General features: G+C 33.9%; 1 protein-coding gene across 2 annotated transcripts in view; it reads left to right on the forward strand.

Annotated features, from left to right (window-relative positions):
* The first annotated feature begins 7,394 nt into the window (after positions 1-7,394).
* LOC149080245 (amine oxidase [flavin-containing]-like) overlaps positions 7,395-20,218 on the forward strand; it is a 42,601-nt gene continuing 29,777 nt past the window's right edge. For both annotated transcript variants that reach the window (XR_016193555.1, XM_089239330.1), the window contains exons 1-4: positions 7,395-7,530; positions 10,247-10,341; positions 11,000-11,137; positions 14,041-14,148. Coding sequence is in view for 1 of the 2 variants with exons in the window: in XM_089239330.1 (XP_089095456.1) it covers positions 7,488-7,530; positions 10,247-10,341; positions 11,000-11,137; positions 14,041-14,148 (384 nt within the window). In the remaining variant the exon portion in view is untranslated. The remainder of the gene's footprint in view (positions 7,531-10,246; positions 10,342-10,999; positions 11,138-14,040; positions 14,149-20,218) is intronic.

Below are 20,218 nucleotides of genomic sequence, written 5' to 3' on the forward strand. Positions count from 1 at the left end.
GAAAAAAATTTCTTTTTATCAAAATTATAAAATATGCAAAATATGCTGTATCATAAAAAATAGCGAAATATGTAAAAAAAATTAAAAAATATGTAAAAAAAATTAAAAAATATGTAAAAAAAATTAAAAAATATGCAAAGACAGAAATCCGAGCGCTATTCAAAATGTTGGCAAATGTGAAGTAATTTAGCATTACAAGAATGATAATAATTCATGCGTTTTTATTCCTTATAGCATTTATTTTTATTTAAGGCAAAATATGTGTAATTCCCCCATCATGCGTACGGGAGATACTGATAAGAGAGAGTGTGTGCGGGTTGTGAATACAGTCGAATCCCGTTTTAACGAATACAGTTATAGCGAAATGCTCGTTTTATATATATATATAACGAACACTTTCCTAATCCTCCAAATAAGTTTACATAGGAAAAATGAAGATACCTGGAATTCCTTTATAACGAAATTTCGTTATAAGGAAGTGGTTTCTCTGGTCTCTTGGAGTTCGTTATAACGGGATTCGACTGTATATTTAAGTGATATTTCCGCATGATTCCATATTCATCATACTTACCAACTTCATTCGGGAGTCATTCATAATCACCGGAAAAGTAATAAACGTAGGAAAATTTATCAAATTTACCGAGACGACTGGTAATCATGCATAATAACCTGCGATTATGGATAATCACTAGGGCAAGGATTTCCATGACCTGAAAACTGATAGAAAGTACCATAGGCGGAGATAGACTTGGAAGTCTGGGGGGCACGATGATGATGATGTTAATTCATGTATACGCATATACAGGGTGATTATAAAAAAACTATCCCGACATATGGGCCCCTAACTATCATACCATTCACAGAAACTGAATGAAATTTTGGCATAACGTATTTTGATGTATGCGCTCAATAATGATATGGAAAACAACAGTGTCACTCTAACAGTTACGGTTACAGTGAGAAAATTTCGAAAATATCAAATGGCAACACCAAGTTTTTTGTATTGGAATGTGATCTCCATTGTGAAAAACCCTAAATAGCGTTCGAACGGCAACTGTAGCTTGAAAATCACCGGCGGTAGATAGGCTAAAAGTGAGGACTACCAATAAGGACAGAGAAGCAGCATAAAATAAAGCATTTTATTGTGTTTCACAAATTTTCCTTGTGGAGGACTAATCAGGCTGGGATCTCAGCCGAAGAAACGGTGTGACGAATGAAACGAACATTAATGCTCTGGTGCACGGCAAAGTCCTTTTTACTTTTTCCTTGCCTAGCTCCGGGGATTTTCGTGCTACAGGTGCCATTCCAACGCTATTTAGTGTTTTTCAGTATGGAGATCGCATTCCAATACAAAAAACTTGGTGTTGCCATTTGATATTTTCGAAATTTTCTCACTGTAACCGTAACTGTTAGAGTGACACTGTTGTTTTCCATATCATTCTTGAGCGCATACCTCAAAATACCTTATGCCAAAATTTCATTCAGTTTCTGTGAATGGTATGATAGTTAGGGGCCCATATGTCGCGATAGTTTTTTTTATAATCACCCCGTACATTAGATCTGTCGCTGGGGGGGGGGGAATGCCCCCCCCCGTATCTCCACCCATGGAAAATACTGTATAAAAGATGCATTTATGCCATAAAAAAACTAAAAATATGCCTTATAAAGTCAAAAAAGGCCTAAAATTTACCTTTACTATTTCCCCGGTAACAATAACTTCAGCAAAATAATGTGAAAATGAGAAATGTTATGAAATTGATAATACTACAGTGGAACTTTGGTTAATGAGCTTAATTCATTCCGCCAACGTGCTCGTTATCCGAATCACTCGTATATCGAATCAAATTTCGCATGGGAAATAATGGAAACTCTGAGAATTCGTTCCATAATTATTCATTCAAATAAAAATGACAAATAAAACAGGAATTCAATCAATAATACAACACAGTAATAATGTAATAAACACTGCAATATATAAAATATATATATATAATATAATAACGTCATAAATAAACATACAATACGATAATGTTTACAAATTAACTTACTCTTAAAGACATGTTTACAAATTAGCTTACTCTTAAAGACGAGAGAGAGGAGGATTTTGGTTTTTATGACGATTTACGGACTCTCTGTTGTTTGCAAATGCTTATTCTTTTCGTGTGATTTTGAAAAAGAACCTATCCGGTGACATACTTTTTTTGCCTCCTTTTTAGAATTTCTTGGAAAGGAGAAATTCCATTACGAATTCTCAACTGTCCAACTAGCGATTCATTGTTCGCTTTACTACAGCTTTATTTGATTGGTTCTTTTCTAAAAAATGTTGCACAGATTCCCACATTCTATACAGCTCTAATCTCATTTGAAAAGGGAGGGTTCTACGATCGGAAAAAGCAAATTTCCCTTGTAAACGGGAAAATAACCAAACATAACGCGATTGGACGACCGGGTTCTACGGATCTCCCTACGGAACAGGACGTACTGCCGACGATAACCAAGTCTACGGACCTCAAGCGCCCGACAAACCCGAAAGGACATTCGGAGCAAAAGCGCGGTGAAGCCTGCAATCAAGCCCGAGAGACCAAGGGCCAGTCACGGCACTCGTCGATCCCCAAGAGGACCGTAGGAGTCACCGCAGAGCCAACAGCCCGGACTTCGGCAAGTACCGCAAAGGTGCCTGTGTCACGACCGCGCGATTCAACGGTTGAGGACACAGAATCCGACGGAACTGTCGATTGCCCTGACGCAACATCTGAACTTTATGAAATTGCAAAGAATTACATGACCAACATTATGAAAGCCACCTCACGAAAAAACAAACGAGATCTTCTGCAAGAGTTCAAAAAAGAGGCTGGACTGATTCTTGCGCACTGAAAATTCTATGAACAACTTGCAGAGATAGCAAGCAATTACCGAGAGACTTTTTGCGCAGTAGCTCCCAGAAACCTAATTTCTGAAAATTTTTGTTTTTCCTCTATCTTTTTCTTCATTTCCCTTCCCCAACTGTTTCAAAAATATTTTCTAAAAAATCCCATAAAAAACAAAAAATTGTTTCTAATTGAAAAATTGGAAATGTAAAAATTCTCAAAAATATCTTCTTCATCTGTCCACTACCATCTTTTTAATAATACTAATTCTATTCCCCATTTTTTCTTCACCTTTTAATTAATTTTGAATTAATAATTGTACTTTTTTCTTTTTGTATGTATGCTCTCTTTTCAGCCAATACCAGACTGGCAACTCATCCGGCCAATGAGGATGAGACACGGCGAATCCAAGATGGCGCCGAAAAGCAGTTTACTTTTCCTGCCTAAAATATTAATAATTAATATGACTAACCAAGCTCGTCTAGACATGTTTAATTTATAAAATTCCTAGTTAATTAATGATATTCTTTAATTAACTGTGGGTCCCCCACTAGACAGTTCTCCCAAATTCTGACCGACATACACGCACTCTACACTTACACGAACACTTGCGCCCTCGCCTTTCTCTTCACAGTGGTCCCCCGAGGGCCGGTTCTGAAGGCGGCAGATGTCTGCAAACAGATAGGCCCCGCCAGAAATCTTTTTAACTTTGAACTTTGAACTTTGAAAGGGAGGGACTTCTCCTCACTTCTCTCTTCCTCAAACGAGATATCCTCCATAAACTCTTGCTGTTTCGTGCGAAGGAGATCCATCAGTTCATCTACGGTCAACTCCTGGCTACATTCAACAACTAGTTCTCGAATGTATGTTCTTGGCAGTGCCGTCTTAACGCATGGGCCCGGGGGCCTAATAAAAATAAGATCTGTGTGATTAAAATTTACTAGAATTTACCGGGTAGGGCATCAGAAAAACCACTTGGCCCGGGAGCCCACGATGCTCTTAAGACAGTCCTGGTTCTTAGGGCGTATTTATAAGTAGGTGGTTGCCCCGGGCCCCCTCTTAACAGAGATCTACGTCAGGCGGTGGGCACTATAGCACTACTAATTTTGCCACCCCTTTGAGATGCTCTTACATTTCGTTAATTAATTTTTTTTCCAAAAAATCATGCCCCCGCTCAATTTTCAAAAAATGAAAGACATCTATTTACTGTTTGTTCTTCTAAATGTGGTTTTTGTAGGGGTTTACTGTTTTATACGCACATTCATAACATAAATGAACTGCCGTAAAAATTTTAAACTGTAATTGTTGGACTTCATCGTGACAATTTGTAACTGTGATTGATTTCATTCAACATGCTTATTGTGTTAATCAAGTTATTAGTGTTGCAGAATTATAATCAAAAGCTGTGATGCAACATGTAAATCTTCCAAAACTTCTGAATCGGAACTGGAAAAAAAATCTCATCTCAAAATTGTTAGTGATACTTTATTCATTTAAGGGGTGTCATGACCCCTGAAGTCGATTTTTCAAAAAAACATGACTTTAAAAAATATTTCATTCAATTGAGCAAATCAAACGTAAAAAATTTCGTGTCAATCGGGTTAATTTGTTTTTTCACAAAAAAAATTAATGAATTATAGTGTAAACGTGAACAAAAAAAAACATTTTGAACGCGATTTTCTTAAATTGCAGTTTTTGAGCTCATCCGTAAAATTAAAAAAAAAACTGCTACACCGAAAATTCTGAAATTTCGTAAGAATATTTATACAAAATATTGTGTTATAAAAATGAACCTCGAACTTTGTTATCTGATCGTTTGTTATAAATAGAAATGAATTAACTTTTGGGTGAGACAATACTAGGGAAAGACCAACATGTGTAGACCCAAAATTGCAAAAAGGAACCACAGCTGAACGCGTTTCGGAACTATATGAAGCTCTACTTCATATAGTTCCGAAACGCGTTTAGCCGTGGTTCCTTTTTACAATTTTGGTTCTATACATGTTGGTCTTTCCCTAGTAACATTTGTTAGAATTTTATGATTTTTAAAGTTTTAAAAAGTGTATAAATTTCAAAAATCTCTCCGAATTCAACATTTTAAAAAAATACTTCCAATCGGTTAATTTTTAAACATCTGAAGTTCATTTTACCAACACATGGTGAGTGAACGTTTCTGCAAAATTTCAGAATTTTGGGGGCTGCAGCAGTTTTTTTTTTAAATCTCGGATGAACTCAAAAACTACAATCTTAGAAAATCGAAATAATTAACAACCCCGTAAAAAATTTGAAAAGTGCACAAACACGCAGCAAGAAGAAAAAAAACTGGTCTGCTTTTAAGACCAGTTTTTTTTCTTCTTGCTATATATATATATATATATCATTGTTCAGTTTCAATTATCATGTATATGTATATACATATATATTGTTTATAGTTTTTGTAATAGCATTTTTAATTGGGTTGCCGTATTTTAGAAATATATGGCACCCATATTTGTTATGGACATCTTTTTCTCAGCCACCTCGTTGGGCATTTTGCCTGTTGTGGCCTGATATTTGTATTTGTATAAATAACTGAAAATCATGAAAAAATGTTCTATCACTTGAAAATAGCGAAATATGTAAAATCATAAAAAATAAGCAGTCATAGAAATCCTAAATAATCATCGATTTATCACATTTACCGTAACATACAGGGAGGTCCAGAAGTCTTGACCGGTTTTGAAAAAAATATTTTAAAAAAACTATTAAAAATAGAAACAAATGCCTTAAGAAATTTGAAAGCGAAGGTTTTAAAGTATTTTTTTAATGACTACAAAATCTCTACATGCGCACCTTTAGTGACGCGGAGGACGTCAAGCCTATACAGCATTTCTAGCCATGCTATTTGTAGCATGAGTGTTGCAAAGAATGGAAGTAAAAACAAACTTTTTTTTAATTTATTGGTTTTATTTCTGTTGGGCTGTTGCCATTAATACAAATACAAATACAACGCCACAACAGGCAAAATGCCCAACGAGGTGGCTGATAAAAAGATGCCCATAAAAATATGGTTGTCATATGTTTCGAAAATACAGCAACCCAATTAAAAATGCAATTAACACAAATTACAAACAATATATACACATGATAAAATATTATACAATGCCCATAAAGAATACTTATGGTTGTCTTATTCTAAGAATGGATAGCTTCTCGATTTACCCCAACATGTTTATCGTATTTCTTTTTAAACGTGTCAATTGTGTTACAATTTACTACCTCCGGGGGTAAGCTATTCCATTTATTAACAACCCTATTGGAGAAAAATTCCCTGCGACACCATAACCTTGCATTGTCCCTCACCAATCGATACTGGTGTCCCCTTGTAAAAGCAGTCGATTGGCGGTGTACTAAAAGTTCATGGTCCATCCTATCCATGCCATTGAAAATTTTGAACACTTCGATCATATCTCCTCGACACCTGCGTTCATCCAATGTAAACATATTCAAAAAATGAAGTCTTTCTTCATAACTCAAGCCCTGTGTGCCAATAAGGACACGCGTAGCTCTTCTCTGCACCCCTTCAACCAAGTCTATGTCCCTCTGTAGGTATGGTCTCCAAAACCTTACAGCATACTCCAGTCCAGGACGAACTAAGCCTCGAAAAAGCGGAAGAATGACTTTAGGAGAACGCGAAGAGACCTTTTTGAAAATGAGACCAAGCATTCTATTCGATTTTTTGACAACCGCTGAACAATGTTCAGAAAACCTAAGTCGCTCGTCAATGAGAATTCCCAAATCGGTGACTCTAGTTGCATCCGGGATAGTGCCACGAATTCGATAAACTTTTTATCGAATTCGTGGATTTTTGATTTTTTTTCCATACCTGTACTTGCATTAAATTCTGGGTGGTCCAGAAATCTGGATCCGTTTAGAAATTTTTTTTTGAAAAGAAATGTGTTAAACACATAGACAAACTGCTTAAAGCATTTAAAAGAAAAGGTTTCAAAGTTGTTTTTTACTTCAAATGTTTGTAACACCCATGTAACAAATAACATGGTTAGAAATGCTATATAGGCTTGACACCCTCCGCGTCACTAAAGGTGTGCGAAGAAGGCGTAGAAATTTGTAGTAAGTAAAAAAAAAAATTTGGAACCTTCTCTTTCAAATTTTTTTAAGTCGTTTGTCTCAATCTTTAACAGCTTTTCTAAAAATATTTTTTTTTTAAACAGGTCAGGACATCTGGACTACCTTGCATATATATCTATAATTTATGAATGTATAACTGTTCCCCATAAACTATAAAAGACACGCTTTCAAGCACCAGTATTATTATATCAGTATAATTCTCTTTCAACAATAAAATATACTATAGATTATGTCAATGAATTATCAGTGTTCATAATAATTATCATACTTTCAAACTTGGCTTATTTGGAAAATTTTTATTTTTATTAGGAAAAGAATATCCAATTGTTGAAACTTCCTGCACATGAGAATAATCAAGGAAATGATAAGATTTTCTTCTCTCTGTGGGTTATCTCAGTCGGCTTCCAGCGAGAGGATCGATTAGTTGAAGGTCAGTCGGCCGATTCAAACTGTACTAAAAAAAATAAGCCAACGCAAAAGTCTATTGGAAAAATGGCGGAAAATACCGTTATAGTGATAGGCGCTGGTTTAAGTGGTGAGTTGCTCGTTTTATTTTCTTAAACAAACAGTGTTTTTCACTTTTAAATAATTTTTTAACCAAAAAGTAAATACAAGCGCATGATAATTCGAGAGATGCAACGATCGTTTATTCATTCGTCCAAAACCAGTCATTCGATAAATACTGTAGGCATGTAATAAAACTTACTTTTTAGAAAGTGTTTTAAATAAAGTCAAATTATGCAAGTCCTAATGCGGCCATTATCTCATCAACCGTTCGTCGTAGAGGTATAATTCTAATTTAAAAATGTCTTTCCTGAGTGATTCCTGAACTCGTTTTTGGGCATTTTTTTGAATTAAAATCATACCTCTACGACGACTGGTTGATGAAATAATGGCCGCATTAGGACTTACAGGACACCTTATATAGCTTCCCCACATGGGCGGAGATGCAAGGGGGCGTCGTATGTGGTAATGACGCCCCCTTCCCTCCAGCGTCAATGGTCAATGATGGAGCATAGGCCTAGAATGATCGAAAATATTAGGTCTTGAAATATTTGGTTACAAGTTTACACTTATGATAAAACTGGGTGGTCTAATACAGTGGTTCTCAACCTGGGGCCATATGGCCCCCCTTGCGGTCCTAGGATATTCTAGGGGGGCTACGGGAGAAAATCAGAAGAAAGGTGATCCACGACAGGTGGTGAAGGGAGTCATAGAGAGCTGTAAAGAGAAAAGCTTTAAAAGTGAAACATGGTTGAAAAATATTACTACTTTCAGAATTCATCAGATCCGTCCATACAACCAGGAGCATCTTAACCCTTGGGTCTATGTGGGGCATGACCCTGGTCTTCTTATCTATAATGGAGGGAGGGGGACTGCACTATATATGGGATCTGGTACTAGGATTTTCATATGTAAGCTGTTACTTCCAGCTAAGTATGGAGGGCCGCCAGAGTGAGAGCAACGGTTGATGTGTTGAGAGGGTCGATTTATCGTGCATGTTCGTTAGATCGTCCCGTATTTTACACAGACCGTTTTTTGCAATATAATTTGACTCCTGGGAGAGATGATAATCCACTGTTTGAATCCGTGCCTAGCCATGATTCCAGAGATTGATCTGATTTATTAAAATTTCATTTATAATAAAAAAAATAGAAAGTATCTCACTCTTGGATGAGGGTAGAGGGGGGCCCTGGATAGGACAGGGGAGCCACGAGAAAAAAATGTGGCCATGAGCTGAAAAAGGTTAAGAAACACTGGTCTAATATGTATGCACATATAGAGGGTAAGAACTTGTTCGTTTCACCTGAAATAACTTGTAAACCATTGGCTGTAGAAACATACTTTCAATTAGAAAAAGTATTTAAATAACGTGCCCATCTTAGATACGTCATTTATTTTACTAAGGGCTGTATATGTACCGAGATACAAAATTTAACTTTTATACGCCCCCCCCCCCCCCGTCTTCTTACTTCCAATACAAAACTTGTTGCTCTGTCTTTACTGAGCCCAACGAAAGTATTCATTGTTTCTAAGTGCAATATTTGCTGAGATATTTAAATTTAAAAAAATCGCTGAAAATGACAGAAAGAACCATATAAACCAACGGACAAGCTGATTCTACCCTTCATATGCTGTTCTTTTCCTCATTTTCAGTGACTTTTGCATTTCAATGTCTCAGTGTCAACAGTGTCATTGAACTGATTGATTCAGTGTCTCAGTGTCATTGAAAAATTTCAATGTTTCAATGTCTATTATGAATGAATATGGCGCTTAGAAACATGGAATTTCTTTTTGTAAGGATCATGAGAGACAATTTTCCAACTGGAAGTTGGAAGACATTGGGACAGTATAAAAAATTTGATTTTCTATCTCAGTACATATACGACCCATAGTAAAATAAATGATATATCTAAGATGAGCACGTTAATTAAATACTTTTTCTAATTCAAAGTATGTTTCTATAGCCAACGAGTTTATGAGTTATTTGAGGTGAAACGGGTGTAAGTTATCACCCTTGTATATACTGATATCATCACCATTGTGTCCTTTCCCCAGCCTTCTCAAGGCTATCTACGTTTATGCCTCACGGGTCTTAATTTCAATACGGTCTAATAACAGAGCTAATAATAGAAAATTATTATATAATTATAATTTTCAATTTTTAATTATAGTATTAAAACTATTAAAAGTAGAAAATTATCGTATTCATTTGGTAATACATAATCGTGTCATTACGCCACATGCTATAGACATCTGAACTCTACACAGAATTAATTATTTTAATTAAAATCATATAAGAACATGCATTTCCGTATTTTGTTTTGTTTTGTTTTTTTGTCTCAATGTCTTTTCCTTTCGTTGATTTCCCGAACAAACAGCAGCTTAATGTACAGATTATTTTACTATTTTTTATCACAAAAATTAGAACTTTGCCTGGTTCTAATTTCTACAAAAAATTGACACGCTTTTAATATTTTTTGTCTCACCACGGCCATTCCATGCACGCGAGGACTAATCAGACTGCGACTCATCAATCCTACAATGTTTGTACGTTCGTACCTACTGACTGGGATTCAAGTCCAGACCCGCTATATCGATGGTTTTCTGATAATCACTTGTCTGCCAATTGATCCCGTTGTCTTCGCAAATGATATAACTGATTTTATGGAAAACCCTGGCGTTTAAACAGTTCGTAAAGATATTATTATTTACTTACATTGTTTTTTATTATTGGTATTATTTTTTAGGTTTGAGCGCAGCGTTGTGCTTGCAGAAAGCTGGAATTGACGTATTAGTTTTAGAAGCAAGAGACAGAGTCGGTGGTCGAACTTTTACAAAACACGTGAGTGTATTATAAAAATACGTGCATAGAATTCTCTTTATGAAAGAAGTTTATTGTTCTAGTATCTGTCCAGATAAGTTTTCGTCTGGTATGCGGCCACTAACTAATGGTGATAAGCACGGGAGTCAGCTTCATAAGTTTTGCTTGTCAAGTCCAGCAATTGTAAAAATCAAACATTTTTAAATGAAAATATGGTTTTTATATTTATTTTTAATTTTACTTATGAACCACATGCAGGTATGCAAGAAGCTGCAATTTACCGATACTTAGTCCCTTTAACGTATCCCAAGTGGATTTTTGAGCTTTGAAAAAAATATATTTACTACAACAAAGCTAATAGTTTATTGGACGCGACATTTAGTAAAAGTAAATGTAAATTTATGAATTCTCCTCACTTGTATCCATGGCCCCCATATCCTGAAGCAGGGCCTCTAAGCTGGGATCTTTCCCCCCCCCCCCACCAGACTTTCATGGGGCCCCCTTTATGATGAATTTATAGCGTGAAAAAACAAAAAAAAATGATTAAAATCCTCACGGGCCCCAGGGCTGGACCCTTGTCAGCCCACCCCTTGTGATGGCCATGGTTGTATCATTTCTTCTAATTTAAACTTCAATTTATTTAATTTCGTAAAATGTTTAATTGCAAAATATGTTTCAGGATCCAAAGGTAGGATGGGTCGATATTGGTGGAGCATATGTTGGTCCTACTCAAGACCGTCTTTTGAGAATGGCTAAAGAGTTTGGAGTTGAAACATATGAAGTTAATGAAGTAGAAGATTTGGTTCACTTGAAAAATGTGAGTTTTATTGATTGATACCAGTACATTCACTTTCCAGTGAGTGTACCTTTTATAATTATTTTAATCGCAAACACAATAATAAATATGTATGTTGAGCTGATATAATATTCTCCCCTAAACAAATTCATCTTTCATTTCATGCAAGCATGAAAGTAATGTCCATACTAAATTAATGTTATTTGAGGAAAAACGCTTTTCTTTTATTTGAATAATTCTATCAAAATATTTGAGTATAGAACCATTGCAAGGAACTGGGAGCAAGTAAACATTTTCTCAAAATCATAATGTGACCAAAAAAGGTTTTGCCATTTTTATCGAGGTAAAAAGGTATACACATCGTTAGTCTTTTCAAAAAACAGTAGAATCCCGCTAATCTGAATTTATTGGAATCGAGAACGGTTCGGATTTATGAAAAGTTTGGATTACCACTGTTTGTTTTTTATAAGCGTGTTCTTTTTTTTAAAATTTGAAACAGTAGTAATCCCTACGTTTTAGACAAGAGTAAGGGCCCTTTCACACGGAGCGGATGCGGGTCCGGAAGAAGTTTTAACAATTAGAATATACTGCGCCTTTCCGACGAGCCGAAAAATCTCCGCACCTAGGAAATGTTCATGCGGGTCCGGACGTCGTCCGCATGTGTCAAAACCTAAGTGCGGGCTCCGCATCCGCACATACAAGTTTTGACAATAGGTTTATTCGGCGCTATTCACACGATGCGGATGCGGAGCGAATTCGTCCGCATTTTTGGCTACTTTTTAAAGCTTATTTTGCACTGAATTTTTTTAATTATTTGCCATAAATACCCTTAAAAATCACCATATGAGGGTCCCTGTTCAAATATGATCAAATATGGAAAGAAACGGATCAAATATGATGTACCCACATACGTCTATCCCTTTGTTTCCTTCTGAGATTGAGATATAGCAACTTTAACAGCCTTTTGTCCATACTTTACAATTTTATACAATAAAACGTGACAACAACGGCCACTGACGGGACCAAAATTATAAGCCGTTCTGTTCATTACGAATATTTAATTGATTACATATTTTAATAACTTTTAAATTTAATTTAAAAAATTTAATTTTTTTTCTTTTTAAATATTAAAAATTATTTTAAAAAATATAAATATTTTAAATATTTATTATTTTTTTAAATTTTTAATCTTTTAATTTTTTTAAACTTAAAAAAAAATACTTTTATTAAACAATGTTATCACTCAGTTATTGTTCACTCAGAGCCGGATTAAGACATTTGAAGGCCCAAAGCACTTGAATATTTTTGGTGGTTCCCCCCCGATACCTACAAGTTTATTTTACACGATATTCAGTCTATAAACTGGAAAAAATGAAATTTTATATTTCAGAAGTGACTAATCTAAGGATGGGATTTCACTATAAAAGGTTTATGAAAGTTATTTTATAAAACTTGAAAAAAGCAACTAATAAATTTATCGATTGCATTTGAGCAAATGCAACCGATTAGCTTATTGGTTGCATTTTTAAAAGAATTATTATAAAATTTTCATAGTGTAATCCGGGCTTAAGGCCGGGATTATACTACAAAGTTTTATAAAAGATCTTTTACAAAACTTGAAAAACTCAACCAATAGGTGCATCGGTTGCATTCAAGCAAATGCAAACGGTGATCTTATGGGTTGAATTTTTCACGTTTTATCAAAGAGCTTTTGCAAAACTTTTATAGTGTAATCCCGGCCTAAGGCTGGTATTATCCTATAAAACTTTGATTAAAAATTATTTTATAAAACTTGAAAAATGTAACCAATAAACACATCTGTTACATTCGAGCGAACTTAACTGATCCGCCGATTGGTTGCATTTTTCAAGTTTTACAAACGAACTTTTATCAAACTTTTATAGTGTAATCCCGGCCTAATACAGAATTGTGATGTGAATATTTCTAAGCACAGACATTTTGGAAGTCTCCACCCCTACCCTTTTTTTCTACTTACAAATTCTTTGATATCTCCTGAATTTTTTTTTTTTTTTTTGGAACATCGAATGTTTTGGATGTTTTTGGATTGTATTTTTCGAACATTGGATGTGTTTTTGGAATTTTTCTTTCATATTTTTCCGAAAAGACAGATTTTTTTTCAAAATTTTTTGAAAATATTTTAAGATATTTTCTCCTATCGACTACTTGTGAGGATCGGAATGAAGGCATCTTTATACCCATATTCTATGGGGCTCTAGATTAAACCACCAAAGAATGCCTCTAGGCTGCCTATGGGCACTGAATCAGGGGTGAAAGAGAAAAATAATTACAAAAATTGCGAAAAAATAGTTTTTATGCACGAATTTCAAACTAAAGATGTGGGCGAAACACCCGCATCTTTAGTGTTCGTCTGAAAGGCTATGCGGACCCACGTCCGCATCCGCTCCGTGTGAAAGGGGCCTTACAGATCTAATAATTCTGGGTGTATTATTATTTTGAGCATCCACACACACACACACACACACACACAGGTCTAAAACACTTTCGATGCCCCCTAATGGTAGTAGTCTGTATCTCATAATTGATGAAATTTTAATGGAAGAAGTTGTTGGTCACGTTTGGGTTTTTTAGAAAAAAAAATGTTTGAAAAAAATCAGTGCAAAATATATTCAGATGTTTATTTTTAAACGTGGATTCTAAAAATCAATATAAATTGAGGTACCGTAATTTCCTGCCTAAAATCCACGTATCACCTTATGATAAATTCATTACATTTTGACAAATTTACTAATACAAAATTCCGATTATTTAATAAAATCAACAGCAAATGAGATGCATTTGCAATATATTATAAAAATTTATCAAATATACCAAAATGATTGGAGATAACGCATAATCACTGGTTTATAATTTTTACTTTAACATATACAGCTCTTATATTATAGGGAAAAGCAAAGAGATTCAAAAGTAATAGTCTGCCTTGGAGGAGAAATATTTTCGCCAATATGGATATAAATAACATTGTTTACATGATTGATGAAATGGGCAAAGAAGTAAGTTTTTGATATACTAATACTTTATAAATTCTCAATTTCTCATTTTAACAAAAATATGTGCGTCTTGTTTTTCAGTCAGTCAAGTGCGAATACTTGGGACAGCGGTCTAACTTTAGAAAATTTGGGGCTTTTTGTTTTGATATGTTGGTAGCCCTGACGGTTGTCGCAGATTACGTTTAAAGCATCGCGTTTGTTTGTTGTTGTGTTAACATTTAATGATAGAATCTGATAGTGTAGAAAATGTTTGGGTTAAAAGAAAAAGTTTTTCATGTGTTTTCCTGAAAATCGGTAAGTTTTTTTTTAATGAACTACTAAGGTTTGCACCCCAGTTACGTTTAGACATGAGGATTTCTCTGAGGGCAATGATAGGTAATATCTCCCTATAAAATGCCGGTTTAATCTTTTTTTTTATCGCCATTATTGTTAGTTACAGCCCAGCTTATGTAGAAAAAAGTCAAGTTTGTCTAAACGTGGGACACTGCCCCATATTAGGCGTAGTAAATGAAATTAAAAATTAATTACATAGGAACGGTCATTGATGCTAGTTCTGATGGGCAGCTGTTCACAATCCGTTTTATGAGAACTTACATGAGTAAACAAATGTGCGCTCATTTCCTGATGCTGATGACATTGATGAAGTTTCAATAAATGAGATAAAAAGAACTGTGAGAAAAACCTCTTAGCATCTGTTGAGATTGCTACGCTTTTGTCCTCTAGCTTTTCAAACATTTCAATGTTTTGTTCTTTGTTCGTTCGTGTCAGCCAAAGTTGTTACACTCATTAACGTTTTTCTACTTTTTGCAAGTTTTTCTGCTTCCTAAGTTCATTTGTTCCTTTTTTGAATGTGTGCTGTGATGTGTGATATTTTTTTACCAGAAAACTTACTCTGTGATTTTGTCTTAAGGTTGTGACGTTATTTTTGATGAATAAAATTATTTCTAAACTTTTTTTCAGTCTAGTATTGTTTAGGACTTCTTTCTAAAGAGAGATTTTACCTATACAAAATTAAAACTAAGGCACTCAAACATGAGACAACACACAAAAACTATACTGTCGCAAGTTAGAGAGTTTATCTTAAATACCGTAAAATGTGTTCAAAAATGCTCGAAATGTGTTCAAAAATGCTCGAAATGTGTTCAAAAATGCCCGAAATGTGTTCAAAAATCACCCTGTACCAGTTTTGAGAGTGAAAATACAGTCTGGTCACCCTGTTCTATAAAACCTGAAAGTTGTTGCGCTGTCTCTCTTAAACCGAACAAAAACATTTCACGTTTCTAAGGGCGATAATCGCTGAGATATTTGAATTCAAAGCACCGGAGAGAAAAGTTGGGAAAAACAACATAAATGAGTGAAAGAAGCGTTGTGTTAGTTTATGCCAGTGGTTTTCAAACTTTTGTCACCTGCGGCTCCCTTACCCAATTTCATGGTTCAGTTGTGTCCACCCAGTTTTCCCCATGGTTTATTCGCGGCTCCCCAGAATTAGTTTAGTAGGAATTTTCGCACGCACAAAAGAACCACTTCAAACACACACACACAGTTACACAAATGAATATCTCCAGCTCACAGCGACGCCCCTACAAAGGTTGACGACTTCCCAAGGAGCCGTGAAGCGGGAAGCACACTTTGAGAAACACTCGCAGTGTTTCTCAAAGCGGCTCCGTAGAATAGTTCAGTAGACATTTTAACATTTATAAAAGAACCACTTCAAAGCATAAATAATCACAGAAATGAATATCTCCAACTCACCGCGACGCACACTTTGAGAAACATCGGTTTATGTTGTTCTTTCGCAACTTTTCCCCGGTTTTGAATTTAAATATCTCAGTGAATATTTTACTTATAAACGTGAAATTTTTTAGTTGGGCTCTGTAGAGACAAGGCAACAACCTTTTACTTGGGCTTTTTAGGACAGGGTGTCACTATGGAAATTTAGATTTTTTTATTTTGTGACACACTGTATTGTCACTCTCGAAATTGGTACAGGGTGATTTTTGAACACTTTTTGATAATTTTTTCAATTGAAATCATTCCTCTATTACGAACGGTTGATGAGATAAAGGCTGAGTTAGGGCTTACAGGACACCCTGCATACTCTGTTAGCGTTATCGTGCTTAGTTCTTCACTTTCAAAATAACAGTTAAGATGCCTACGCACTACTGACGTGAAGTGGGAACATGTGTTGCCGCCTTTACGCTTATATTACTTTTTTTACATATAACGCTATCCTCACGTATTCCCTAGAGATCCATATTATCTGTCCCGGGAATTATTGAGGACTGCGAAGAGAATAAATGTAGCTATACACACTACTCTTCTGTGCCGTGAGAATCACGAATCAGAATTAACCATATTATTGACGTGACGTGAGACCACGTCATGTCAAAGAGACAAAAACATCTGGAGAACGAGATACAAAATGTGATAAAGGCAATCGAATTCAATTCAGGGCGTATGGATGACATTGGTAAGAAATTAGAGAACGTGAAAGAAATAGTGGTACATCTAACAGAGGAAAACGAGGAAATGAAATTAGAGAACAAAAATTTGAAGACTGAACTTAAAGAACTAAAACAACGAATGAATGATATTGAAACGAGAAGCAGAAAAAACAACGTAGAGATCAATGGAATTCCTGAAATTGAGAATGAAAATGTTGATGAAATACTTCAAAAAGTGAAAATAAACTTGGATATTCAACAAGAAACTGTAATAGAAAGTGCACACCGAGTTCCAACGCAGAACAACAAGAAACCTAGGCCGATTATTGTAAGATTTCAAAGTGAAAGATCAAAAACCATCTGGATCCAGCAAGCGAGAGGACAGAACACGTTAACAGCTGACCAAATCAATCCTAATTTTAAAGACAACAGAATTTATGTCAATGAACATTTAACAATAGAAAACAAGAAGCTTTTTTTTATGGTAAGACAATTTAAAAATGCAAACGACTACAAATTTGCATGGGTTAAAGAAGGTAAAATTTTCCTCCGAAAAGATGAAAAGTCAAAAATATTGCGAATAACAGAACAAGAGCAATTACACAAACTAGACACAAACATAAATGGAAACTGATATTGATCAAATATCTGCACTAAACCAAAAACCATTGGAGGATATTGAAGAGGTTCAAAATTTTTTCAAAAGACCCGCTAACACAGATAAAACACTAACATTTTTAATACTTAATATACAAAGCTTAAGAGCAAATTTTGACAACTTTACAGCATTTTTAAAGTCCTTGAATGTATCAATAGATATTATTTGTCTAAATGAAATATGGATAGAAACAGACGAATTGATTAATTATTATATTTCAGATAATATAAATGACTATTACAGTTACGCAAACTGTAGAACCTATAATAGGTCAGGAGGAGTTATAATGTATATAAACAAGTCAATTAGATCAATACAAAAAAAAAGCTATAAATTCCAAACAGCAGAAGAACTTTGCATATTTCTCCCTGATTATGAGCTAGAAATATTTCAAATCTACAGATCACATTGTTATACCATATCACAATTTAATGATGAATTGGAGTTTTACATGTTAAATTCGAAAAGTAATACATTAATAGTGGGAGACATAAATATTAATCTTTATGGAGAAGACATAGAAACATCAAAATATCTTGATATAATGGCATTAAATGGATTTCATCCATTACATGAAAACGTAACTAGAGAAGGAAATGGAACTAAAACATGTATTGACCATGCTTTCTATAGAACCAAACAAACAACCACACAAGAATTCACTGTTTACAAAACACAAGTCACTGACCATTACCCAATTATAGGTTACATCAATTTTTTGGAAAGGAATATAAAAATCAACAGAACAAATGAACAAATAACGATAATAAATTATGAAAAATTTGAAAAATTCATTTCAAATTTGAATTTAACGACTATTATTGAAGAGAGTAATACTCAAAATAAATACAAGCGGTTCATGGATGTGATAACATTAAACTCGAACTTATGGTCTAAAACAGTTAAAAAAAATCCAAAAAAATCCAAGAAAAAATGGATCACCAAGGAAATTATAGATAGAATAAATTACAAAGAAAAGTTGTACAAAAAATACAAAAAATATCCAAATATAGTATCCTTTGAAATAGAATACAAGAACTATGACAAAGAATTAAAAAAACTCATAAAAACCACAAAACTGAAGTACATTAAGAACAATTTCAACACTTGTGAAAGTAATAAAAGGCTGCAATGGAAATGTATAAATGAAACCATTTTGAACAAAAATATAAACAACAAATTACCAGAATTCCAATGTGCTTCAGATATGGCTGAAAGATTCAATGTCGATTTCATAAACAGAAATTTGGAGGATGTAGAAGAAAATGAACATTATTTTTGCACAGCACAAACAAATAATAATAATGGAAGTAATTCTATGTTTTATTTTGAAACCACTGATGCAATAATAAATGATGTGATTAAAGAAATGAAAGAAAACAAATCAAGTGGGTACGATAAAATTACCCCTAAAATGATTAAAATTATTTCAACATACCATTTAGACGTAGTAAGAAATCTCATAAATTCATCAATATCAAATGGACTTTTTTATCCGGAACTCAAATATTCCTTGGTACATCCAATTTACAAAAAAGGAGATGCAACCGATTTAATAAATTACAGACCAATTTCTATTCTACCTGTTTTTTCAAAAGTTATGGAAAAATGTATGAAAAAACAACTTCTAAATTTCTTAAATCATCAAAAATTTTTTGCCACCAACCAATACGGATTCCAAAAGAAAAAAAATACAGAAATGGCTATAATTGATTTATGTAATCGTTTAAACAATGGATATAACTTAAACAAATACTCAATAACCGTATTCCTAGATCTTAAACGAGCCTTTGATTACGTTGACCTTAATATCCTAACTAAGAAACTTTACTCAGCTGGCATCCGTGGTAATATATTGAAATGGTTTGAAACATATTATTACAATAGACAACAAGCAGTTAAAATAAATGAAAAAATTAGTACATTCTTGGAAGTAAAAAAAGGCGTACCTCAGGGATCAGTTCTGGGACCTGTACTTTTCCTCATATATATAAACGAATTTTGTAAACTAGAACTAAATGGAAACTTAATATCTTTTGCCGATGATACAGTACTGTATGTAGAAGAGATGGAAATGGAAAATTTATTAAAAAAAGTAGAAGAAGACCTTTTCAAAATAAATAGTTGGCTAAGTAAAAACAAACTGCAAATAAATATTCAAAAAACTAAATATTTTTGCTTAAAGACAAAAAACATAAATAATTTTAATAATATACATATAAAAATTCATAACCATTCCCCTACTCATAGCATATCATACTGTAACTGCCAAGAAATAAACAGAGTTTTCGACTACAATTATTTGGGCATAATAATACAGGACGACCTAAAATGGAATTTGCATTGTGGAAAAATAACTAAAAGAATTCGAACTTTTGCAGCGGTATTGTATAGACTTAAAAATGCAATAGATGAAAAATTTTTTAAAGATATATTTTATGCATGGATATATTCAATTGTAACGTATGGAATCTGTGCCTGGGGTGGTGCATATTATACTAACATAAATAAATTAGATAATATATATAATAAAATCAGATTCACAATAAAAACTAATCCCACTAACCAAAACAAAACTGAGTGCCATGCATTATCCATAAGACAAAACTATATATACAGAATAATAAAATTTGTTATAGCAAATGAAGAATGGTTAATAAAGAATCGAAACAGATCTTCAAGTAGATTAAGTATGGAATATCAAGTGCCAAAAACAAATAAAACTCTATTCAAAAAAGTTTTAGTTACACTGCTCCAAAGGTATTAAATAAATACCAAACTGCTAATTATACTAATAAAAGATTGAATTATAATATTTTTGATTTTGCAAAGAGCATTGTGTTTGAAACAATAATACAATAGAAATATTTACTAATACCTATACGTTTATTTTATTTTTACAATACGTGTTTAATTTTTGTGCATAGAGATATCTAACATAAATATCTATATTTTCAACAATTTTCATGAA

Source organism: Pholcus phalangioides, unplaced genomic scaffold (assembly GCF_987345545.1).
Source record: "Pholcus phalangioides strain wild (caught in Gottingen) unplaced genomic scaffold, Ppha-v1.0 ptg000011l_1, whole genome shotgun sequence".
NCBI classification, from domain to species: Eukaryota; Metazoa; Arthropoda; class Arachnida; order Araneae; family Pholcidae; genus Pholcus; species Pholcus phalangioides.